Source organism: Nerophis ophidion, linkage group LG28, assembly GCF_033978795.1.
Source record: "Nerophis ophidion isolate RoL-2023_Sa linkage group LG28, RoL_Noph_v1.0, whole genome shotgun sequence".
NCBI lineage: Eukaryota > Metazoa > Chordata > Actinopteri > Syngnathiformes > Syngnathidae > Nerophis > Nerophis ophidion.
The window spans coordinates 19,014,204-19,040,073 of NC_084638.1; the positions used below are offsets into that span (position 1 = coordinate 19,014,204).

Here is a 25,870-nt window from a genome sequence, read left to right on the forward strand (position 1 = left end):
TCCAAGTCCAGATTTGTAGGTTGAATTGTCTATTGAAGACTTGCATGAGTTGTTTGCGTGCGTGTTTTTGTGTGTGTATGTCTGTGGTTTCCATACAAAACTAATATAATCATTTTAAATAAACTAAAGCAGAGGTCACAGACACGCGGCCCGCGAGATGTTATTTTGCGGCCCCCACTTTAATATGAAAGTTTAATGTTAGTGCGGCCCGTGAGTTTTATATGAATGGCGCTTGAAAGTGTTGTGTTATTTGGTTCCAATGTGGTTCTTTCAACGTTCTGGGTTGCCTACCCCTGCGTTAGTGGAAAAGCGGCAAGTGAGTGAAAGCAACAGAGACGTTGCCATGGAGACAAGGGTTTTCTTACGTGCTTGGCTGCAGTCACATCCCAACACCTGTCCGTCAGTAATAACAGTCCCCGATAACCTGGACCAATTCAAACCGTTATTTGTTTTTTTTTAATCGTTTAATTTGCATTGCTTCACACGATTAACACTACACATGTTTTTATATGACGCTGGATAACAGTCCGGGAGCTTTCACTTTTTAGCGCTCGCTACACCGGTACTTTTCCGGCTGTTATCTGCCGACTGCCGTGTTGCCGTAGGGTCCGGGAGGAAAAGCGGAACAACACACATTACGGAAATAACATTATTCTCCGTGCGTCGGCTGAATACAAACATGTCTTTTTCAAAGATGAAGAGAAAGTTTTGTGATGAGCAAAGACATTTCCAGGAAAAGTGGGAGATGCAATATTTCTTTATTTGCACAGAGAAAGTTACGGTGCACAAGGGATACAATTTGAAACGTCATTATACAACTAGACATGCTGAGGAGTATGCAACATTTTTTTAAAAGAAATCTTTTCTCACGGCCCAGCCTCATCCAGACTCTGCATCCAGTGAGTTCGAGACCCCTGAAGTAAAGTCACCTCAATGCAATGAAATATAGGCACAAACCTGCGACAGGGCTGTTAAATATACATCACTTAGCTGTGTATACACAGTGTACATAAATGCACAGGATTTGAACATCCCAGCCTTAAGTAATGTAATGAGTAATAGAATGTAAGTAGCATCACAACAATAATTGTAAATTGTAACTTGGGGCTAACAAACATGTCCAATGCTACAAACAGGCCCCAACCAGGGTATGATATTCAGCTAGCAGTTAGCTTGTCAATTTGATGCCAAACAGCCGTTAGACTACAATAAAACAGATCAAATGAGTTGCAATACAGTTTTAAGCACATACGTGATATTGAAGTGTATATAAAGTAATTTACTCAGCCAATTAAACAATTGACTTTGAAGTTCACAGTAACTTTCAGAGCCTGCAGATGCAATGATGCATTCAATGGCCCCTCCAGTGTCGTAAAAGTGATCTACACTCAAGCAACCAGATGACACAAAAAGAAAACAAGCATAACAGAGGCAGTCTTTTTGTACACCTCCTGTTGGTTAAGTAGCTTCTAACCCAGTTCAAGACCAACCTTCTGATTCCATACTGTTCTAATTTGTTTATTAAGATGCTATGATTAATTGTGTCTAATGCTTCTTTTTGCTATCTTTTGCATTGGTGATCTCTTCCGATATTTGAATGTTGGCTTCTGCACATGTCCAATTTGTCGAGGTCAAAGTTCGTGAGGGATAATCAAAGCCAAGCGACTCCATACTTTTTTAGTAAACTTTGTCAGTTTGTGGTTTGTGTTTACTCTTTAACGTGAATAGTAGTAGATATATTTCTGAAGGATTGTTTATTCCGCGTCGTATATATTTTTCAATATGCCGAAAACAATTTGCTCAGTTGTGAGATGTTCTAATAGTACATATCACCTCACAAGATGGAAACAAACTATGTGTGACATTGATGAGAGTTATTTTGATTCGGGAAGATGTGTTTGTGATCCACCATTCAAACAGTAGCCATTTCCAAAAGATCCAGACATGAAAATAAGATGGCTTAAGGCCGTTAATAGGAAATGTAAGAACTCTAATAACAAGTGGGTGGACTGGAAGCCTACAAAAGACTCACAGATCTGCAGTAAACATTTCTTGCATGGTAAACCAACGGATGACCACCCTTTGCCATTGTTAGAAATGGGCTATACGTCAACAGTTACCGTGTTAAAAATAAGAACACTAGTGCGGCATGGACCTATAGAAACGTCAACATCAGCGTCAACTACTGCTGCTGCTTCCATGGATGAAGTTATCTCACAAGAACTCTAATAACAAGTGGGTGGACTGGAAGCCTACAAAAGACTCACAGATCTGCAGTAAACATTTCTTGCATGGTAAACCAACGGATGACCACCCTTTGCCATTGTTAGAAATGGGCTATACGTCAACAGTTACCGTGTTAAAAATAAGAACACTAGTGCGGCATGGACCTATAGAAACGTCAACATCAGCGTCAACCACTGCTGCTGCTTCCATGGATGAAGTTATCCCACAGACTGGCCAAGTAGACAAGAGTTCTGAATCCACCACAGCAGGTATGATAAAACCAGACGTGTACAGGAGATGAAATAAACATTGTTTAAACATATTGCTGCATTATACAATAATGTTGTGTACAAACATTAATAAAAGGTACATTACATCATTGTTATCCTGTCATCATAAATGTTTGAAGTGACATGGATTACTTACTTATAGGCTATATCAATTGACAGTTATTTTTTTTACTAAAAAGTACCAATTAACAGTTATATTACTCGACGAATGAGTTTAAATGACACATTCTTCTTCTTTTTTTCAGTCCCCAAAACTCAACACTGGAGTGGAATCAGTGGAACATGATCCTCATCATAAAAATATTTTTTTTCTAGAGTCACACAAATCATTGTAATGTATGCAATACCTGGAGATGGCAAGATGTTTAAAAACTTCAAAATCATCCCAAATATTGAACTTCTACACAAACAGAATGAATATTACATGCATTGCCTTTTGGGTTAAAACTTAAGCACGACACAAGTTAAACATTTAATACATTTTTTTTTTTTTTAATTCAGATTGGGTTTTCTATGATCCTATATAATTACACAGCCAGCAAAACAGGTACAATATGCACTATTGACTTCTTCTCAATAGCAAGCCACATCTTATGGGGAGCACAGTGAACATTCATGGAAGGCATACACTCAGCCTTAAGGAAACAAAACTGCCTTTCTTTGCTGATGGGATTGTAGAACAATTGTTACGGCTCAAGCACCTGCCGCCGCACATACAGCTGTGTGCCCCTTTGGAGAGGCTTTCGTTCAAATTATTCTAATTACTGCATATCATTTTTATTACTTCTTTACTATTTCTACTTTATTTTTACTTCTTTACTGTATTTTCTGTGGAACAAAAACAAATACTCATAACTTGAAAGTTTCCATTCTTCCAAAAGCAAAGGAGTTCATTTAAGAAAAAAAAAACGGAATTGAGCACTTCAAATAATTTTAAGGATGTTGTTTTGCAATTGAAGACAACACCTGTTCGTTCTGTGATAGGGAAACAAAATAAACAAAATAAACAGTTTATTTTATGAATGTTCAATATTGGCTTTTGCCTGACACTCCGAACTTTGATTGGCATTGTTTTTGGGATGTTAAAAAAAGAAGAAAAAAAAAACGTAACACATTTTTTAAACACAATGGGATTTTTTTTTATCCACTAATGTAACTCTTTAAAAACAAAAACATCCTTCCACAGACAATTCAGCCATTTTCTGTCACTTTCACATTGCATAAAGGTCTGGGGACAACACAACACAACCATCATATTACAAAAGAGAGTAATAGAGATCAGTAATAAAATGGATTATAGAGACCCAACTAATGATTCATAAAATCACACATTTTAAAATTGTATAAAAGACAACTATTCAAATGATGTATAAAGTAAATAATAATATGCTTCCTGAAGTGGTCCAGAAGATGTTTCAGATGTGAACCAGTAAATATGTATATCATATAAAAGGTGCTAATCTATGGCATCATTAACAATTGAAAATAAAAATATGCAACACTTCAATATTTCAAACACCTGTGAAAACAGAAGAGAATAAGTTTAAAATTGTCTGATGAATATATGCACAAATGAAATGTTTAATGTATGTAAAATATGTCTTGTACTGTTTACTCTCGCCTTTTCAAATTGTTCTGTTACATTTTTAATAAAAGTACACAATTTTGCATATTAATGTATTTAATGGACTGAAAAAAAAGAGTGTATAAATATAGAAGCATGTTAAAAAGATTGTTACACAAACAACAATGTCACAAATGTTATATGTGCTGATGTTGTTAGAAAGTCAAAATTAAAGTCTGGACAGTTTATTTCAAATCCTGCAGTTTTATTTGCTGCTGCTGTTCTCACCAGCACACTTGTGTTTCTTACACTGGCACTTAGAAGAGAATCTTTCACCACACACACTGCAACTCAACACTTTCCTAGGTGTCTTCTTATATGTCTTACAAGGTCTGATCATTCACAAAACCTTCTGTTGCAGATTGAACAGGAATGTGATTTTTCACCAGTGTGTGTTCTCATGTGTCTTTTCAAACACTGATTTTGTGTAAAATCTTTACCACAGGTTGAACAGGAAACTGTTTGTTCACCAGTGTGTGTTTTCTTGTGCACTTCCAAACGGTTTCTTTGTACAAAACGTTTACCACAGGTTAAACAGGAAAAAGGTTTTTCACCAGTGTGTATTATCTTGTGTCTTTTCAAACAATTACTTTGTGTAAAACCTTTACCACATGTTGAACAGGAAAAAGTTTTTTCACCAGTGTGTGTTCTCATGTGCACTTTCAAACTGTCATTCCCTGTAAAAGATGAGCCACAGATTGAACAGATAAAAGGTTTGTCACCAGTGTGTCTTCTCATGTGTGCTACAAGGTTTGATCGATGACAAAAACTTCTGTTGCAGATTGAACAGGAATATGATTTTTCACCAGTGTGTGTTCTCGTGTGTACTTTCACATTTTGACTTTGTTTAAAACCTTTACCACAAGTTGAACAGGAAAAAGGTTTTTCACCAGTGTGTGTTCTCATGTGTACTTTCAAACTGTGGCTCGTTCCTAAACCTTTACTGCAGATTGAACAGACATAATGTTTTTCACCAGTGTGTGTTCTAGTGTGTACTTTCAAATGTTGACTTTGTGTAAAACCTTTACCACAGATTGAACAGGAAAAAGGTTTGTCTCCAGTGTGTGTCCTTGTGTGTCTTTTCAGTTCACTATAGTATTTGAAGGTTTTGTCACAGTGAGAACATTTGAGGTCAGTGTTGTCAGTGTGACATGTCTTATCATCTTTAGAGTCTTCATCATCAGTGTCAGGAGAGTGTGACGTTGTGTCCTCACTATCTGATAGTGGAGCTAAGAGCTTGTCTGCTTGTGATCCTCCACAGTGGTCTCCATCAGCTTCTGTTGTCATGTGTTGTGTTGAGCTGCTGCTTGGAGGCTCCGCTCCGCCCCTCCCCTCTCCTCACTTTCACCTTTGACCTCATCATCTTCACTCTTCACAGGGACACCAGTCACTGGGAACTCCTCCAACCATTTAGGCTTACTGATGCGGTGTTCCTCCTCTTCCTCTTTAATGTGCGGCGGCTCTTGGTCCTCCTCTTCCTCTTTAAAGTAGGGGGTCAGTGGGTCCTCGTCTTTCTTTTTAATGTGAGGGGTCAGCGTGTTCTCTTGCCCCTTAAAGTGAGGAGTCAGTGGGTCCTCCTCGTCATTTTTGATGTGTAAAATCAGTGGGGTTGCCGCTTGCCCTTTATTGTGAAGAGTCAGTTTAACACTATGGGTCTGTGGTGTCTCGTCTTCCTCTTTAATGTGGGGGGGCTGTGGCTCCTCTCCTCCCTCTTTGATGTGTTGGGAATGTGGTACCTCTTCTTTTTCGTGTATGTGGGGGAAATGTGGTTCCTCCTTCTGCTCATGAGGAAGATGTTCTTCATCGAGGTCTGCGGGACAGGAGAAAACAAACATTCTTTAGAAAAGTCCAGCTGTGCTCAGTCACATGTGACATTGTCCTGCACCGACATATGATCACACAATCTCATCAGTTTCCCCTCACAGCAGTCATGGTACTTCCAGCTGACACATGAAGAAGACCTTAAGGGGGATACCTTCCCAAGCCAACGTCCAATCCACCTTATTCATATAAAAACATCCTAAAAGTAATTCCTGCAATCTTTAATGGTAGACGGCATACGTGAAAGTGTGCTGTTCTCGCTCTGAATAAGTCATACACCCATCCATCAATCCATTTCCTACCGCTTATTAAAAAGACTTTATAAATGACTTTTCTAAATTTCTGGCCGAAATCTTGCCTAAATATGATTGTGTCTTAATTGTTGGTGATTTTAATATTTACACCTGCTGCCCAGACGAACCATTATCCAGGAGCTTCCTGAATGTCATTGACTCTTTTAACTTTGAACAGTCTGTGTGTGGTTCTACACATGAACGCGGGCATACACTAGACCTCGTACTGTCTTATGGTTTTATTGTTGACAATGTTGTTTTTGGTGATGCGGTGTTCAGTGATCACAGTCCTGTTATGACTTATTGAGAGCCAACAAACATAATAAAACATCACTTACTGTACATGGTCTGCTGTCACTATGACACAGACTGATAACATTTAGTTATATTCCCGTTTAGATGAAGAATGACTCAATCATTGTTTCATTGCTTTTAGTCTGGTGCGCTATGACAAGATTTTAATCGACAGGGATTCTAATATATACGTTTGTTGTCCTAAACCCATGGCCGTAGAGTTTTTGGACTTGACTGAATGTTTTAATTTAGCTCAGCATGTTACTGGCCCAACACATGTACATGGACACACTCTAGACCTTGTGCTGTCTTATGGTTTTAATGTTGACAATGTCGCTGTTGGTGATGCTGTGTTTTCCGATCACAGTACTGTTATGTTCAATTTAAGTTTGGACCCTGATGTAAAGCAGCTTGCCGTGCGTTATGGGCGTGTTATTAGGTCCGACACTGCAGCCGCCTTTTCTCCTTTGTTTACTGAGTACATGCAGTGTTTAGCACACCCTGCAAACACTGAACAATTGATGTGCTCTTTTCTTTCGACATGTTCTAAGATTCTGGATAGTATAGCGGCCCTCAGAGCTATACGTCCCAAACCAAAACAGGAACCTTGGCTCAATGAAACCACACGCACAGCTTGGCGTGAGTGGCGAAGGGCGGAGCGCAAGTGGAAAGGGGATCACTTGGAAGTCTCCTATCAAATTTTAAAAGAAAACTGTCGAAATTATCAAAGTGTGGTTAAAGCTGAGAAAACAAAATATTTGTCAGACTTAATTTTAAATAGCATCAGTAAGCCACGTGTTCTTTTTAACACTATTAGTAATGTTCTTAAACCGAATCCAGCCACTTCACTGGAGATGACAAGTGAAACTTGTGAAAAATTTCTCTCCTTTTTCAATGATAAGGTTGCTTCTATTCGGGCAAATCTTTCCCGTTTTCCATTAAGTTTTAATGTGGCCACTCAGTGCTCGACTGATGTGTTTGGTCACTTTGAGCCTGTGTCCATGCCTGAACTTACAGGAATAGTCGGCAAGCTAAAACCCTCGTCATGTCCCACAGACCCAGTCCCCCATCGCTTGTTTAAAGAAATCTGGGACACTATTGACTTGTCTGTTAGGAACATCATCAACAGCAGCTTGATTTCTGGCTGTGTCCCCTCGTTTTGTAAAAGAGCTGTTGTTGCCTTTGACTAAAAAACTTGGTCTTCATCCGACAAGTTTGTCAAATTATCGGCCCATTTCCAAATTACCTTTTGTGTCAAAGATTTTGGAAAAATGTGTTCTGGCACAACTGCAGCCTTTTTTAGATGAAAATAGCACTTTAGATCCATTTCAGTCTGGATACAAAGCTTTGCACAGTACTGAATTTGCACTTTTAAAGGTTTTTAATGACTTGCTTTTAATGTCTGATTCTGGTAGCTCTGCCATTTTAGTGCTTATAGATATTACAGCTGCCTTTGACACAGTCGACCACACAATTCTTTTAGACCGCCTGAGAGACTGTGTGGGTGTCAGGGGGACTGCGTTAGAGTGGTTCAGATCTTACCTGTCTGAGAGGTCCTTCTCTGTCAGGCTGGGGGACGCCACCTCTTCTTCTGCCTCGCTTTACTGTGGTGTCCCCCAGGGATCTATTTTAGGCCCCATCCTGTTCGGTCTTTATCTCCTCCCTCTTGGAGATATTTTTAAGAAACATGGAGTGTTTTATCACTTTTATGCAGATGACTGCCAAATTTATATGCCAATTTCAAAAGGTCACGGCCCCCTGAAACCCCTTCTTAACTGTCTATGCGACGTCAAGGCTTGGTTAGCCCAACTGGCTCCGCTGTGAGCGGGACTCTCGCTGCTGTGTTGGATCCGCTTTGGACTGGACTCTCGCGACTGTGTTGGATCAAATATGGATTGAACTTTCACAGTATCATGTTAGACCCGCTCGACATCCATTGCTTTCGTCCTCTCCAAGGTTCTCATAGTCATCATTATCACCGACGTCCCACTGGGTCATCATTGTCACCGACGTTCCACTGATTGTGAGTTTTCCTTGCCCTTATGTGGGCCTACCGAGGATGTGGTAGTGGTTAGTGTTGTAGTTTGTGCAGCCCTTTGAGACACTAGTGATTTAGGGCTATATAAGTAAACATTGATTGATAAACATTGATTGAAAAATGAATGAGGGAAAAACGGAAATTTTAGTTTTTGGTCCGGCCCTCACTGACTTGGGACCATTGCAAAATTATGTGCGTCCCAAAGTCACCAGCCTTGGCGTCACTATAGACAGCGATTTTAAACTTGACAAACAGGTCAATGGCGTTTTAAAATTGTGTTTTTATCACCTTCGTCTTTTAGTAAAGGTTAAACCCTTTTTATCTTTTAACCTTTTTGAACAAGTCGTGCATGCTTTTATTTCAAGTCGCCTGGACTACTGCAATGCACTTTATGCTGGCATTAGCCAAAAAGCTCTCTCCCGGTTGCAGTTAGTCCAGAACGTGACAGCAGGACTTTTAACAGGGGCCAGGAAACGCCAGCATATAACCCCAATCCTTGAGAGTGTGCACTGGCTCCCTGTTCATTTTAGAATTGATTTTAAAACATTGCTGTTTGTTTTTAAATCTTTACATGGACTGGCACCTCAATATATCTCGGACCTCATCCAAATTTACATTCCTGCACGCGCTCTGAAGTCCGAGAGCCAGTTCCAGTTCGTGGTGCCCAAGACCAGACTTAAGACCAGGGGAGATAGGGCCTTCTCTGTGGTCGGCCCTAAGCTCTGGAACACTCTGCCGCTCCATGTTCAAACTGCTTCCACAGTGGAGTGTTTTAAGTCTCGTCTTAAGACCCACTTTTATTCTTTGGCTTTTAACACTACGTGAGTTGTGTGGTCCTCTGTCCTCTGTTGTCCTCTGTGTTTTTTATACACTTTGATTTCTATTTTACTGTTTTAATTGATTTTACCCTTTAAAATAGTTTTGAATCATATTTGTTTTTATATTGGTTTTATATATATTTATTTTTTTGTTTTAATTCAGTCATAGGTGGAGCATAATATTGTTTTTTTTAATATTGTTTTTAACATGGCTGTGCAGCACTTTGGAAACATTATTGTTGTTTAAATGTGCTATATAAATAAAGTGCATTGGATATTACCTTTGGAGTGGCGGGGGGCGCTGGTGCCTATCTCAGCTACAAACGAGTGGAAGGCGGGGTACACCCTGGACAAGTCGCAGGGCCAACACAGATAGACGGACAATATTCACACTCACATTCACACACATTTTAGTGTTGCCAATCAACCTATCCCCAGGTGCATGTCTTTGGAGGTGGGTGGAACCCGGAGTACCCAGAGGGAACCCATGCATTCACGGGGAGGACGTGCAAACTCCACGCAGAAAGATCCCGAGCCCGGGATTGAACCCCAGACTACTCAGGACCTTCGTATTGTGAGGCAGACGCACTAACCCCTCTGCCACTTTTTGGCAATTCGACAAAAAGCGGGTCTGGGGGCCCAACGTTGCAATTCTTTTGTGACTGTTGGCGTGTAGTCCTTATGTGACATCATCACGTCATGTTCATGGTCTTGTTCCATCCTATCTAGCTGATTGTATTGTACCATATGTCCTGGCAAGAAAGCTGCCTTCAAGGAACTCTGGCTTATTAGTGATTCCCAGATCAAAAAAAAAGTCTGCAGGCTCTAGAGCGTTTTCTATTGGGGCTCCAGTATTCTGGAATGCTCTCCCGGTAACAGTTAGAGATGCTACCTCAGTAGAAGCATTTTAGTCCCATCTTAAAACTAATTTGTATACTCTAGCCTTTAAAGGGGAACATTATCACAAGTTCAAAAAGGGTTAAAACCAATAAAAATACATTTCCAGTGGCTTGTTTTATTTTTTGAAGTTTTCTTCAAAATTTTACCTGTTCCGGAATATCCCTAAAAAAAGCTTTAAAGTGCCTTATTTTGGCCAGCTTCGAAGCCACTATCCATTTTCCTGTGACGTCATACAGTGTTGCCAATGTAAACAAAATTGGCAAATAGCACAGCAAGATATAGCGACATTAGCTCGGATTCAGACTCGGATTTCAGCGGCTTAAGCGATTCAACAGATTACGCATGTATTGAAACGAATGGTTGGAGTGTGGAGGCAGATAGCGAAAACGAAATTGAAGAAGAAACTGAAGCTATTGAGCGAATAGCTATTGACGCTATTCGGCCATAGCATGGCCGAATAACTGCCTTAGCATCGCCGGTAAAAATGTGCGGACCAAACGATCAGGACTTTTGCATCTTGTGACACTGGAGCAACTTAAATCCGTCGATTGGTAAGTGTTTGTTTCGCATTAAAAGTGGGTATCTAGTTTCAAATGTACATACAGTTAGCCTAAATAGCATTTTAGCATCGATTAGCTGGCAGTCACGCCGCGACCAAATATGTCTGATTAGCACATAAGTCAACAACATCAACAAAACTCACCTTTGTGATTTTGTTGACTTTATCGTTGCAAATGCATCTGCAGGTTATCCATACATCTCTGTGCCATGTCTGCCTTAGCATCGCCAGTAAAATGTGCAGACACTCCGGCACATTCAATGGGGGTCTGGCGGCAGATTTCTTGTCACTTTCGCATCTTCGGGCCAGTGGTGCAACTTGAATCCCTCCCTGTTAGTGTTGTTACACCCTCCGATAACACACCGAAGAGGCATGATGTCTCAAAGGTTACAAAAAATAGTCGAAAAAACGGAAAATAACAGAGCTGAGACCCGGTGTTTGTAATGTGTTTGAGAAAATGAAAATGGCGGCTTTCTTACCTAGGTGACGTCAGGTTCTGACGTCATCGCTCCAAGAGCGATAAACAGAAAGGTGTTTAATTCGCCAAAACTCACCCATTTAGAGTTCGGAAATCGGTTTAAAAAATATATGGTCATTTTTCTGCAACATCAAGGTATATATTGACGCTTACGTAGGTCTAGTGATAATGTTCCCCTTTAAATAGACCCCCTTTTTAGACCAGTTGATCTGCCGTTTATTTTATTTTCTCCCCTTCCCCGCTCTCTCTTGTGGGGGTAGGGGGGAACGGGTCCGGTGGCCATGGCTGAAGTACTGGCTGTCCAGAGTCGGGACCCAGGATGGACCGCTTGCCTGTGCATCTGACATATATGCGCTGCTGACCCGTCTCCACTCGGGATGGTCTCCTGCTGGCAGGCCCCACCATGGACTGGACTCTCACACTATTATGTTAGTCTGGAGAGACACAGCAGACGGGCCGACAGCGGGCGGAAAGCAGCAGCCCGGGCCCACATGGAGGCCAGGAGGCGGGGCATACGGCGGCGAGGAGAGGCGTGACGCACGCGTAGCGACACTACAGCGGCAATCTGTGCCAGGTGCGTACACCACACACCTGATCACAATCTCTCCATCTGCTGCTAGAATATAAAAAGGGCGAGGGAGGTACGACCGAGAGAGCAGCACGGAGGAGGAAACCACGGCCAGCAGACCAAGAGCGCGACAACCCACAACGAGAGCGAGATGACGCACCCCCGCAGCGGACGCAAGCCCCGGACGCGAGCCCCGGACGCCGAAAGGCGTGCAGCGGCAGCAGACAGGCAGTACGCGCGCACTGCAAAGTGGCGCAACCAAAGACGGTAAACGCGCACTGAAAAGTGACGCGACTAAAGGGACAAACGACAACAGATTTATTGAAAGAATTAATCCAAGTCAAACCTGTTATGATGCGTCGTGTGTAAAGTGTCCTCGCAACCCACACCACGACGGCAGGAAGTCCGTCACATTGGCGCCCAACCGAGAAGGACCTGCAGAAGCGAAGGACGATGGCGTCATCTGGGCTCTTGTGGCAAGTTTCAACAGGCTGCTTGAGGAGAAGCGCCGGGAGACAAAAATGCTGGAAGCGCTGTTGGAGCAGACCGACCACCAGGGCGAGGTGGCGGCCAACACAGAAGAAGTTTACGTTGATAAAGCTGACGGTAAAGAAGAAGAAGAAGAAGTTCATAAAGAAGAAATTTTCGTTGAAGATGAAATTTACTTTAATAGTGAAGTCTATGTTAATGATATAATTTATGTTAATGATAAAATTTATGTTAAAGAAGAAGTTAAAGAAGAAGAAGTTGATGATGATGAAAAATAAGTTAAAGAAGGTGAAGTCCAAGAAAATTATGAAAAAAAAAGAAATAATTGAAGAAATTCTGGAAGATAAAGAAGATGAAGACGATGATGAAAATGAAGTAGAAAGCAAAGATGAAGACGAAGTCGAAAACCTCAAGAAATTGAGAGAAAAGAAGAAGTTAAAGAAGAAGAAGTTGATGATGATGGAAAAGAGGTTAAAGAAGTTGAAGTCCAAGGAAATGATGAAGAAAAATAAATAATTGAAGAAATTCTGGAAGATAAAGAAGATGAAGACGGAGAAGGCAAAGAGGACAAAGAAAAACTTAAACGAGAAGAAATAACTCAAGAAATTGAAATAGAAGAAATAATTGAAGAATTGCTGGAAAATGATTAAGACGAACAAGAAGAGGAAGAAATTGAGAAAGAAATTCTTGGAGAAATGCAAAAAAGGGAAGAAGAGGACAAAGAAAAACCTAAACGGGAAGAAGTAACTCAAGAAATTGAAGAAGAAATAATTGAAGAAGTGCTGGAAAATGATGAAGACGAACAAGAGAAGGAAGAAGAAGACGAAGAGGATAAGGAAAAACTCACCGAGGACAAGGAGAAAGACAGTCTTGGAGAAATGCAAGAAAAGGAAGAAGAGGACAAGGAAAGACTCACAGAAGATAAAGAAAAGAAAGACAAAGGAAAAGAAGTCAGAGGGCCGCAGCAATTTTTTACCCGCTCCTGGAATAAAACGTTGGGGGGGCATATGACGGGGGGAGTATGCTCGGCCGGACTGGAGCCCGGCCTCGAACTGGCGGGGGAGGTATGTGGAGAGACACAGCCGACGGGCCGACAGCGGGCGGAGAGCAGCAGCCCAGGCCCACATGGAGGCCAGGAGGCGGGGCATGCGGCGGCAAGGAGAGGCATGACGCACGCGGAGCGACACTACAGCGGCAATCCGAGCCAGGTGCGTATACCACACACCTGCTCACAATCTCTCCATCTGCTGCTAGAGAATAAAAAGGGCGAGGGAGGAACGACCGAGAGAGCAGCACGGAGGAGGAAACCACGGCCAGCAGACCAAGAGCGCGACAACCCACAACGAGAGCAAGATGACGCACCCCCGCAGCAGACGCAAGCCCCGGACGCCGAAAGGCATGCAGCGGCAGCAGACAGGCAGTACGCGCGCACTGCAAAGTGGCGCGACCAAAGACGGTAAACGCGCACTGAAAAGTGACGCGACCAAAGGACAAAAGATTTATTTAAAGAATAAATCCAAGTCAAACCTGTTATGATGCGTCGTGTGTCAAGTGTCCTCGCAACCCACACCAGGATGGCAGGAAGTCCGTCACAGTTAGAACCACTATGGACTGGACTTTCACAATATTATGTTAGACCCTCTCGACGTCCATTGCATCCGGTCTCCCCTGGGGGGTTGGGGTCACCCACATCTGCAGACCTCTCCAAGGTTCCTCATAGGCATTCTTCACATTGTTTTTAATGGGAGCCTCCAACAAAAAGAGCTATTCGGACCGAGAAAACGACAATTACCCCATTAATTTGAGCGAGGATGAAAGATTCGTGTTTTAGGATATTGATAACGACGGACTAGAAAAAAAACAAGAAAAAAAAAAGTTTAAAAAAAAATGCGATTGCATTGGGATGGATTCAGATGTTTTCAAACACATTTACTAGGATAATTCTGGGAAATCCCTCATCTTTCTTTTGTGTTGCTAGTGTTTTAGTGAGTTTAACAGTACCTGATAGTCGGAGGTGTGTGTCCACGGGTGTCTTGACGCCAGTGTCTCCGGGAAGTCGACGGCAGCTTTATGGACGGCGCAAGCTCAGCTGATCTCCGGTAAGAAGCGACTTTTTACCACAATTTTCTCACCGAAACCTGCTGGTTGACATTTGGTCGGGATCCATGTTCGCTTGACCCTTCTGATCCATAGTAAAGTTTCACCTCCTGGAATTTTAAACAAGGAATCACCGGGTGTTTGTGTGGCGAAAGGCTAAAGCTTTCTGAACTCCATCTTTCTACTTTGAATTCTCCAATATTAATTGAACAAATTGCAAAAGATTCAACAACACAGATCTCCAAAATGCGGTGTAATTATGCCGTTAAAGCAGACGACTTTTAGCTGTGTGTGTGTGCGGTGCTCATATTTCCTAACAGTCCGTGACGTCACGCGTACACATCACATTACGCAATGTTTTCAAGCAGAAACTCCCGGGAAATTTATAATTGCAATTTAGTAAACTAAAGAGGCCATATTGGCATGTGTTGGAATGTTAATATTTCATCATTGATATATAAACTATCAGACTGCGTGGTGGGTAGTAGTGGGTTTCAGTAGGCCTTGAAAGCCATTTTTAATATTTACATTTATTTCATTAAATATTTATTTTAGCCTGACTGAATAAGCATTAATCACTCACAATTGTGCAAATAGTGTATTCGTAATAACAAGCATCAGTGTATTTAATTTCCATGATATGTCTGGCCGAATGCAGCTGCGATAGGCTCCAGCGCCCCCCGCGACCCCAAAAGGGAATAAGCGGTAGGAAATGGATGGATGGATGTCATAATAATAATAAAACAATTTTAATAATTGTATTTTTATCCTGTAAAGCGTCTTTGAGTACACTGAAAAGCGCTAGACCAAATAAAATGTATTATTATTATTATAATACCATGTGACTTATTCCAGACTTAAATTACGAGACGTTCGTTCCTTTCTCGTAACAAATATTTAATGATGTTAGGCGTGACTGTAATATAGAACAAAACAATTAAAGTAATAAATAAGTCAATAAAATTCTCATAGAGAACATATAAAATACACTCCTCAAAAAAAAACCCGCTAGCATTTGCTACAAAGGCCTGCTAACGGGCTAACGCTAGCACGTTAGCTTCGAACAACATATCAGGTGAATAACAGAAATAATTTAAAAGTATATAATTTATATTACCTCATAAGCCGCGTGTAGAAGAGAGGAGTGGAATATATTCTTCCTATTGTTACACCAGCAACTCTTAAATGGGACTGTTTTTGTTGTTGTGTGGCCGGGCGAAGGAAATGTGCACCACTCACTATTGTCCCAGTGAAACACGTGCTTGGCCAATATTTGTTCCGCGGTGGAGAACACCTCGAAGACGTCACACAGGAGGAAGAACAAAATAAGATGGCGTCTGGCGGAGAATACGTTGTTTTGGTTATTATGGTTTCTAGGTCTTAATTACAACGTACATATGCACATGTGTGTCGTTTAACGGAGTAAACGTCGTTATTAATTGTTTGCATGTGGATACATTAGTCTGAGTGCACTTTGAAGTGTTAGCCTAGCCTGCTGGTTAGCTTAGCTTGTTAGCTGCTAACAAACAGAGGCGGAAGTGATCGACACATCAAAGCAGAGATCCAATGTAAGTGTAAAGTGTTTTTATTGTGTGAACATGTCTACATTACAAATGATGTGAGTGTCGGTGAGTCAGCGACCAACTGCTGCCGTTGAAGAAATGTTTGTGATGTTAGAAAAAACGATAGCAGAGTACAAGGAGGAATTTTGACCAACAAAAGAGGAGAAGGAGCGAAAATATCAACTACTGAACGCTGTTTTCAAGAAACATCAAGTTGTGTTACACATCCATCCATCCATCTATCTTCTTCTGCTTATCCGAGGTCAGGTCGCGGGGGCAGCAGCCTAAGCAGGGAAGCCCAGACTTTCCTCTCCCCAGCCGCTTCGTCCATCTCTTCCAGAGGCATTCCCAGGCCAGCCGGGAGACATAGTCTACCCAACGTGTCCTGGGTCTTCCCCGTGGCCTCCTACAGGTCGGACGTGCCCTAAACACCTCCCTCGGGAGGCGTTTGGGTGGCATCCTGACCAAATGCCTGAACCACCTAATCTGGCTCCTCTCCATGTGGAGGAGCAGCAGCTTTACTTTGAGCTCCTCCCGGATGACAGAGCTTCTCACCCTATCTCTAAGGGAGAGCCTTATTTCGGCCGCTTGTACCCTTGATCTTGTCCTTTCGGTCATAACCCAAAGCTCATGACCATAGGTGAGGGTGGGAACGTAGATCGACCGCACCGATCCGCCCGTCAAACTCATAATCCTCTGTTCTCTCACTCGTGAACAATACTCCTAAGTACTTGAAATCCTCCACCTGGGGATGGGAATTCCACCCTTTTCCCGACGAGAACCTTGGACTCGGACTTGGAGGTGCTGATTCTCATCACAATCGCTTCACACTCGGCTGCGAACTGATCCAGTGAGAACTGAAGATCCTGGCCAGTTGAAACCATCAAGACTAAATCATCTGCAAAAAGCAGAGACCTAATCCTGCAGCCACCAAACCGGATCTCCTTGACTGCGCCTAGTAATTCTTTCCATAGAAGTTATGATCCGCCTTGGCGGAGTCCAACCCTCACTGGAAAAGTGTCCGACTTACTGCGGACCAAGTTCTGACACTGATCATACAGGGAGCGGACTGCCACAATCAGACAGTCCGATACCCCATACTCTCTAAACTCTCCCCAAAGGACTTCCTGAGGGACACGGTCGAATGCCTTCTCAAAGTCCACAGCGCACATGTAGACTGGTTGGGCAAACTCCCATGCACCCTCAAGGACCCTGCCGAGAGTATAGAGCTGGTCCACAGTTCCACGACCAAGACGAAAACCACACTGTTCCTCCTGAATCCAAGGTTCGACTATCCGGCATGAACTCCTCTCCAGTACACCTGAATAGACCTTCCCGGGAAGGCTAAGGATGCTTATACATATTGACACAAATATAAAAAAAACACTAACCTTGTGACTGATGCTTTTGCAATTGTTCGATTTGATCTTTCACAACACCTAGTGGCCACAATAATTCATGAAGTCAAGCTCCTGCCGCAGAAAGTTGAACGAGGAGGACACGTTTCTTACTAGATACTTTCTATCAGACTTCTCTTTGGGAGACTTTGTGTACGTATTAAGCAACTATATTTATTTAATATGCTTAAATGTGCTGTTTTAGCTTAGCTGTTGTGTAGCTGCTAGCTCCTCCAAAGTGCAGCCCATAGCTATGTTTTTAAAACGGGGAGTGTTGAAAATGTGGTATTTGCGTGTCGGTCCAATCAGCGGCAGCTACGCCCTGTTTCGTCAGTGGACCTAAGTCTTTGGCTTGGTAGGCGGGTACAAGCCTACCAAGCCAGGTAGTACAAGCACGAGCATGGAGGAGCCTTTGTAGTGGTGTCGCAGCTCGGTGGTCGTGCCGTCAGGTAACACCAGGAATGTTCCTTCTGTGAGATATTGACTGGTGCTTTTTTTCTCCCTGGACTCCGACTTCATATCTGGTGTCGTCCTTCAGACCTCGGCCAAGAAGCCACGTAAACAGTGGCAAGAATGTGGGCGATAAGAGTGTATGTGCGTGGGCATGAACTTGCACCCAGTTTCAACTGGAACTCAGGACATATGATTAGTTGCACGGCTTATTCTAATCTATATCAAATATTTCTTAATCACTTCAACCTTCATTATCTTGATTATATCCCAACTTTAGCTACCTGTAAAAATGAGTGACTTATCCTAGTTCATTTGTAAATAAATAGTTTTCCTAGATTATTGTCTCCTCACTTGAACCAGACAGTCATGAGGACAAAAGACCCTGCGAGGACTTTGCCCTTTAAAAGGGAAAGCCAAAAAGGACAGTATTGGGATGAATTCATCACATTTACTTTGTGGTATTTTATGATTAATATATTCTGTTTTTGTTACTTGGGGCGGTATATCAATCAATCAATCAATGTTTATTTATATAGCCCCAAATCACAAATGTCTCAAAGGACTGCACAAATCATTACGACTACAACATCCTCGGAAGAACCCACAAAAGGGCAAGGAAAACTCACACCCAGTGGGCAGAGAGAATTCACATCCAGTGGGAGGCCAGTGACAATGCTGACTATGAGAAACCTTGGAGAGGACCTCAGATGTGGGCAACCCCCCATCTCTAGGGGACCGAAAGCAATGGATGTCGAGCGGGTCTAACATGATACTGTGAAAGTTCAATCCATAGTGGCTCCAACACAGCCGCGAGAGTTCAGTTCAAGCGGATCCAAGACAGCAGCGAGAGTCCCGTCCACAGGAAACCATCTCAAGGGGATCAGCAGCGTAGAGACGTCCCCAACCGATACAGGCGAGCGGTCCATCCTGGGTCCCGACGAGCGGTCCATCCTGGGTCTCGACTCTGGACAGCCAGTACTTCATCCATGGTCATCGGACCACAGGAAACCATCTCAAGGGGATCAGCAGCGTAGAGACGTCCCCAACCGATACAGGCGAGCGGTCCATCCTGGGTCCCGACGAGCGGTCCATCCTGGGTCTCGACTCTGGACAGCCAGTACTTCATCCATGGTCATCGGACCGGACCCCCTCCACAAGGGAGGGGGGGACATAGGAGAAAGAAAAGAAGCGGCAGATCAACTGGTCTAAAAAGGAGGTCTATTTAAAGGCTAGAGTATACAGATGAGTTTTAAGGTGAGACTTAAATGCTTCTACTGAGGTAGCATCTCGAACTGTTACCGGGAGGGCATTCCAGAGTACTGGAGCCCGAACGGAAAACGCTCTATAGCCCGCAGACTTTTTTTGGGCTCTAGGAATCACTAATAAGCGGGAGTCTTTTGAACGCAGATTTCTTGCCGGGACATATTGTACAATACAATCGGCAAGATAGGCTGGAGCTAGACCGTGTAGTATTTTATACGTAAGTAGTAAAACCTTAAAGTCACATCTTAAGTGCACAGGAAGCCAGTGCAAGTGAGCCAGTACAGGAGTAATGTGATCAAACTTTCTTGTTCTTGTATAGTTTGGTTATAGAGTGGCCGTGCCAGCAACTTTAGGGTTCCAGGTTCGATTCCAGCTTCTGCCATCCTAGTCACTGCTGTTGTGTCCTTGGGCAAGACACTTTACCCACCTGCTCCCAGTGCTACCCACATTGGTTTAAATGTAACTTAGGTATTGTGTTTCGCTATATAAAGCGCTTTGAGTCACTAGAGAAAAGCACTATATAAATATAATTCACTTCACATGATATCTTGTTGTTCTATTTTCTAATTTTAAGGGGAACTGCACTTTTTGGAATCATTCACAGTCCCTATGTAAGTTAAAGTTAAGATCCCAGCGGTAGTCACACACTAGGTGTCACGGCTCGGACACACACAAGTGCGCAATCTGTCGGGAGCCGCGCCGCGCGCGTCATCCGGCGCGCCTCTGACCGCGCGCATGTCACTCAAACCGCGGCAGGCAGCTGCGCTCCATCTGTAATCAACGCAGCCGGCACTAATGAAAGAGAGGAGTACTAGAACCCCCGCCACCAGTGATCCTTTGCCAGAACGTAGCAACTGTACCGTAAGCTCGTCTCCAGCATCCTACTTGAATTTTTGATCCTGATCTCTGTGTCTTTTTCCATGCGTTAATTGTCGTGTCTTTCCTCACCCCGCAGCTCCCTGTGTGCGTTCCCGAGCCACGCTGTGTGTCGTGTGCTTTTTGGATTCCCCTTGTCTTCCTCTGGCTTCCTGGTTTTTGATCCCTTGCTCGCCCCCGGACAAACGACGACTCTCTCCTGCCTCTCGACCACGCTTCTGCCTTGGACTTCCCTACCTGCCTTGCCCGCGCCTGACAGCTCAGCTCCTCTCAACACGCACCTCCAACACTTGCGGTAAGTAACACCTCCCGTTAAATTGCACACATAATCTTCCACCCATTTCATCTTTGTTACATACACATCAGATTTGACATACACATATATATATATATATAGAATAATATAGTATAATATTATATAATAATATATAATATAGTTTTGTATAATATATTATATCAAATAATATATTATATAAATTATATTGAAATATTATTGTATAGATATATATTATATTATATATATACATACAGCATTAGATATATCCTTATTAAAATAAAGACGCCCCAGGCTATAAGCTTTTCCCAGTCTCTGTGCCGTCTCCTTCTCCCTGAAACCTTCACACTATGAGTGGTTAAATTATCCTCTGCATTTGACCCATCCCCAAGTGCACCCCCTGGGAGGTGAGGGCAGCGGAGCCGCACTCAGGAATCATTTGGTGATTTAACCACCACCACTTGATGCTGAGTGCCAAGCAAGGAGGCAATTGGTCCCATTTTTTTAGTCTTTGGTATGACTCCGCCAAGATTTGAAATCACGACTTTCCAGTATCAGGGCAGACACTCTAACCACAAGGCCACTGAGCAGGTCAATGGTTAATGCGTCCTAAATAGAAAATAAACCTTTGCAAAAGTTAGCTTACAATTGAGTCATTGGTAGCTGCTCTATTCTGCCTATAAAGTGCTCTAAATAATATCCTAAAACCCCCTTCAACATTTTAAATACATACTGTAAATATATATGTAATGTAGTAACATTCTTAATAACATGTCATATTTACATATCTTGCCCATTTTAAGCATACAATGTCTGCTCTCACTGGGATGCCGAATGATGGGATGTTCATATCTTCCCGTTTAGATGAAGTATTAATCATCACAAAAAGGGTTAAAAAAAGGGTGGGTGCAAAAGAGCGTATTTTTGTGTCTTTCTTTCCATCTCCATGTCTAAGTTGGATGTCAAAGTTGACCCAGTTTATGTCCACAACCTTCTACTACATTAGTGAGAAGCATGATTTATAATATAGAATTAGCTTTCACCATTTTAGAGGCGGGAAAGCAGCTCAGTATGTCAATATAGCAGCATAAGCTAGTTACTTCTGTGATCAATGCACCGCTAAAAGTAGGTCCTTAATGTTAGCGCTTATAATAACAATATCACTAATACTTGGTTAATATTCAGGTCACAAAATGTAAATGGAGTATTGTTGGCAGTTTTTGGAGGTTTTTTTTTAAGGACTTTGTGGGTCTAATAGAGGAGCTCTAATTGACTCCAATGTTAGCTGATTTTTGCTCAGGTTTATTTACTCATTAAAATTCATAAAAGTTTAAAACATATGTCTTACATAAGGATTGTGAATGATAGGCGAAATTTAAAAAAAAGTGCAGTTTCCTTTGAATTTGTCAGATAAGTAAACAGTCCTTCAAATGAAAGATGTAAAACAATTGAGGTTTTTTTATAGATATTATCCACTATGAAGTTACAGTAAAACTAAGCACACAAGGGAAAGTACATTCATATACACATGAAGTACACATATGTGTAAGAATCATGTTAACCACCAAAATATCGTCTTGCTCTCCTAAAGCCAATATCGAGTATCTTTTGGTGAGCTGACCGTATCGTCACACCCTTAATTAAAAGCACACCAACCCCATGACATGACACTTCAACGTGATGTAGAACAGGAGTACAACATTTTAAACATACACATCTGAAGAATATAAAAAATAAATATATTTGGTGAGCCAAACAAAATTACTCGGCGATATGAAATTGGTATGGGCGATATGACCTCAAATCTATATCCTAATAACAATATATGTCACGGTGTATCATTTGGTATATGAATGATAATAGAATAATTTCAAAGCGGGTTACAAAAGCTCCTAATTTGACAGCTGACATATGCAGTAACATATAGTGTCATTTCTAATTGTATTATTTTGTAGAAACAATTATTATTAATGTACTTGTTTTTTTGCTGTTAATATCTGGTTACTTTATTTGAGAAAATAATACTGGAAATTATGTAATATTTTACTGCATATTTCAGCACCTAAATTTGGAGCCTGTATAGCCTGTTTTCAAAATGGTTCTATTAGTAATTCTATTTGAAATTATGTATCGCAAATTCAATTTTAAACCATATCATTCATCCATGTAAAAAGTCCTGTCGTCCTGGTTTGTTTTTCTTTTCCTGTGAATAATGTTGTAAAGAGCAGCGTGTTCATGCGTCACTGAGATTTCAAGACAGTTCTTTCGATAACTTGTTTTTCCTAAGTGCATGTTAAAGTACTGAATGTATTGTGTGACTGAGCACAGATGGTGTGTTTGTTTTGCAGACGTCTGTGAAGAACATCTTTACCCTGAGCAACAGAAGTGGAGCTTCAGGATGCAGACGGAGGAGACACAGCCCTCCCACATTAAGAAGGAAGAGGAATACTCACAGACCACTCACATCAAAGAGGAAGAGGAGGACACACTGACACCCCATTTTAAAGAGGAAGTGGTGGATCCACTGAGCCCTCACATTAAGGAGGAAAAGGTGGATCCACTGACACCCCATTTTAAAGAGAAAGCGGTGGATCCACTGAGTCCTCACATTAAGGAGGAAAAAATGGATCCACCTACATCCCATTTTAAAGAGGAAAAGGAGGACCCACTGACACCCCATTTTACAGAGGAATCGGTGGATCCACTGACCCCTCACATTAAAGAGGAAGAGGAGGAACACAGCATCAGTCAGCAGGGAGAGCATCTTGAAGAACTGGAAGAGGTTGATGCCACCAAGATGCCAGTGACTGGTGTCCCTATGAAGAGTGAAGATGATGAGGTCAAAGGTGAGAGTGAGGAGAAGAGAGGGGCGGAGCCTCCAAGCAGCAGCTCAACACAACACATGACAACAGAAGCTGATGGAGACCACTGTGGAGGATCAGAAGCAGACAAACTCTTAGCTCCACTATCAGATAGTGAGGACACAACGTCACACTCTCCTGACACTGATGATGAAGACTCTAAAGATGATAAGACATGTCACACTGACAACACTCACTTGAAATGTTCTCACTGTGACAAAACTTTTAAATATCCTAGTGATTTGAAAAGACACATGAGGACACACACTGGAGAAAAACCTTTTTCATGTTCAATATGCGGTAAAGATTTTACTCAAAAGCCCCATTTCAAAGCACACATGAGAATACACACTGGAGAAAAACATTTTTCGTGTTCAGAATGTAATAAAAGTTTTGTCAGAAATCAAAAATTAAAAGAACACATGAAAATACACACTGGAGAAAAACCTTTTTCATGTTCAATCTGCGGTAAAAATTATACTCGAAGGCAATATTTCAAAACACACATGAGAATACACGCTGGAGAAAAGCCTTTTTCCTGCTCAGAATGTGGTAAAAGTTTTGTAATAAATCAAAGTTTAAAAAAACACATGAGAATACACACAGGAGAAAAACCTTTTTCATGTTCAATCTGCGGTAAAGATTTTACTCAAAAGCATCATTTAAAAATACATGAGAATACACACCGTAGAGAAACCTTTTTCGTGTTCAACCTCCGGTAAAGATTTTACTCAAGGGGTTAGCGCGTCTGCCTCACAATATTTAAGATCCTGCAGTCCTGGGTTCAATCCCAGGCTCAGGATCTTTCTGTGTGGAGTTTGCATGTTCTCCCTGTGAATGCGTGGGTTCCCTCCGGGTACTCCGGCTTCTTCCCACTTCCAAAGACATGCACCTGGGGATAGGTTGATTGGCAACACTAAATGGACCCTAGTGTGTGAACGTGAGTGTGAATGTTGTCCGTCTATCTGTGTTGGCCCTGCGATGAGGTCATGACTTGTCCAGAGTGTACCCCGCCTCCCGCCCGATTGTAGCTGAGATAGGAGCCAGCGCCCCCCGTCACCCCAAAAGTGAATAAGCGGTAGAAAAATGGATGGATGAACAATTTCATAGCGCACATGAGAATACACAATGGAGAAAAACATTTTTCCTGCACATAATGTGGTAAAAGTTTTGTAACAAATACAAATTTAAAAATACACATGAGCACACACTGGTGGAAAACATTTTTAATGTTCAGTATGTGGTAAAAGTTATATTGAAAAACAGCAATTAAAATGACACATGATAATTTACTCTGGCAAAAAAAACATACTCCTGTTCAAGCTAAGCTTTTTTTTTTACCCAAAATCTTGTACAGTACACATGAGAAGGCACACAGGAGAAAAAGTGCTGAGTTGCAGTGTGTGTGGTGAAATATTCTCTTCTAAGTACCAGTGTAAGAAACACAAGTGTGCTGGTGAGAACAGCAGCAGCAAATGAAACTGCAGGATTTGAAATAAACTGTCAAAACTTTAACTTTGACTTTCTAATATGTGTGACATCATTGTTGTGTGTGTGTAACACAATCCTGTTAATATGATTCTAACATTTATAGATTAGACACTTCAGATTAGAGCTTTTATTTCAGTCAAGTACATGAGTTAATATGCACATTTGTGTACTTTAAATTGAACACAACAATTTGACTGAAAAGATGAGAATAAACAGTACATACAATATGTTACACACAATAAACATTTAATGTTTAGACATTCATAATTCACTTTTATACTTATTCATAAAAGTGTTTTATATGTTTTTCGAAATAATGACGTGTTACATAGTTTGTTTTCTAATTGTAGATGATTCAACAGATAAACTCCTTTATATGATGTACATATTTGTTTTACATGTGTTCATACCTTTGCTTTTGAGTACACATAAATCCCACTTAGTTCATATTTACTGGTTCACATCTGAAACATCTTCTGGACCACTTCTGGAAGCATATTATTATTTACTTTATACATCATTTGAACACTTGTCTTGTATACAATTTTTTAAATGTGTGACTTTATGAATCATTTGTTGGGTCTTTAAATAATCAATTCTATTAATTATCTTTATTACTCTCTTGTGTAATATGAATATTGTTGTGTGATTGTTTTATATGTATGTCCCCAGACATTTATGCAATAAACAGTTTATGTTTCAACTACAGTTGGGTACAATAAATGTAGTTAATATTTGTGGGTATGTATTTTATTCTATTTAGTTTCACAGTCAATTTTGTAAATATTTTCTTCATATGACTTACATGTAGTTTCGAGCTTACTTCATCATCTAGACCAGTGGTCCCCAACCACCGGGCCACGGTGGTTGGGCACCAATTTTATTTTATTTAATTTTATTTAATTTTTTTACTCAAATCAACATAAATAACACAATATACACTTACAATTAGTGCACCAACCACAAAAACCTCCCTTTTCATGACAAAAACGTTCCTTTTTCATGCAAAAAAATTAAAAAAAGGGACCCCTCTCAGTACTTTTCTTTTGTCGAGCACCCAGAAAAGAACATTTCAGTTAAATGTAAGTTGTGTCTTGGATCAAAGATCCTATATACTGCCCAAAAGAGCAATTCAAATCTGCTGAAACGGCTACCAGAGCAACATGCTTCAATGAAGCTCGTAAAGAGAGACACACTT

General features: G+C 41.5%; 2 protein-coding genes across 10 annotated transcripts; one reads left to right on the plus strand and one right to left on the minus strand.

Moving 5' to 3' along the window:
- Positions 1 to 4,324: 4,324 nt before the first annotated feature.
- On the minus strand, positions 4,325 to 15,764 carry LOC133545494 (gastrula zinc finger protein XlCGF17.1-like). Of its 6 annotated transcripts, XM_061891146.1 has the most exons (5): positions 15,613 to 15,764; positions 14,400 to 14,605; positions 13,926 to 14,162; positions 12,256 to 12,344; positions 4,325 to 5,950 (listed from the first exon to the last, which is right to left on the minus strand). In XM_061891146.1, exon 5 carries the CDS (start codon positions 5,425 to 5,427, stop codon positions 4,477 to 4,479), a length of 951 nt encoding a protein of 316 aa, XP_061747130.1. In that variant the 5' UTR covers positions 5,428 to 5,950; positions 12,256 to 12,344; positions 13,926 to 14,162; positions 14,400 to 14,605; positions 15,613 to 15,764; the 3' UTR covers positions 4,325 to 4,476. The 6 variants fall into 6 exon arrangements, with proteins under 6 accessions (XP_061747130.1, XP_061747131.1, XP_061747132.1 ...); XM_061891147.1 differs by lacking the exon at positions 13,926 to 14,162; XM_061891148.1 differs by lacking the exon at positions 13,926 to 14,162 and having other exon boundaries at positions 12,256 to 12,442.
- LOC133545475 (gastrula zinc finger protein XlCGF48.2-like) lies at positions 15,729 to 25,380 on the plus strand. Of its 4 annotated transcripts, none has more exons than XM_061891108.1 (4): positions 15,729 to 16,063; positions 16,325 to 17,903; positions 20,126 to 20,341; positions 22,669 to 25,380. In XM_061891108.1, exon 4 carries the CDS (start codon positions 22,719 to 22,721, stop codon positions 23,901 to 23,903), a length of 1,185 nt encoding a protein of 394 aa, XP_061747092.1. In that variant the 5' UTR covers positions 15,729 to 16,063; positions 16,325 to 17,903; positions 20,126 to 20,341; positions 22,669 to 22,718; the 3' UTR covers positions 23,904 to 25,380. The 4 variants fall into 4 exon arrangements, with proteins under 4 accessions (XP_061747092.1, XP_061747091.1, XP_061747093.1 ...); XM_061891107.1 differs by lacking the exon at positions 16,325 to 17,903 and adding an exon at positions 19,745 to 20,031; XM_061891106.1 differs by lacking the exon at positions 16,325 to 17,903 and having other exon boundaries at positions 15,744 to 16,063.
- Positions 25,381 to 25,870: the final 490 nt, after the last annotated feature.

Excerpts from the sequence above, each read along its gene's own strand:
- LOC133545494 (XM_061891145.1), bottom strand. The coding sequence starts at position 5,427 with ATGACAACAGAAGCTGATGGAGACCACTGTGGAGGATCACAAGCAGAC.
- LOC133545475 (XM_061891108.1), top strand. The coding sequence starts at position 22,719 with ATGCAGACGGAGGAGACACAGCCCTCCCACATTAAGAAGGAAGAGGAA.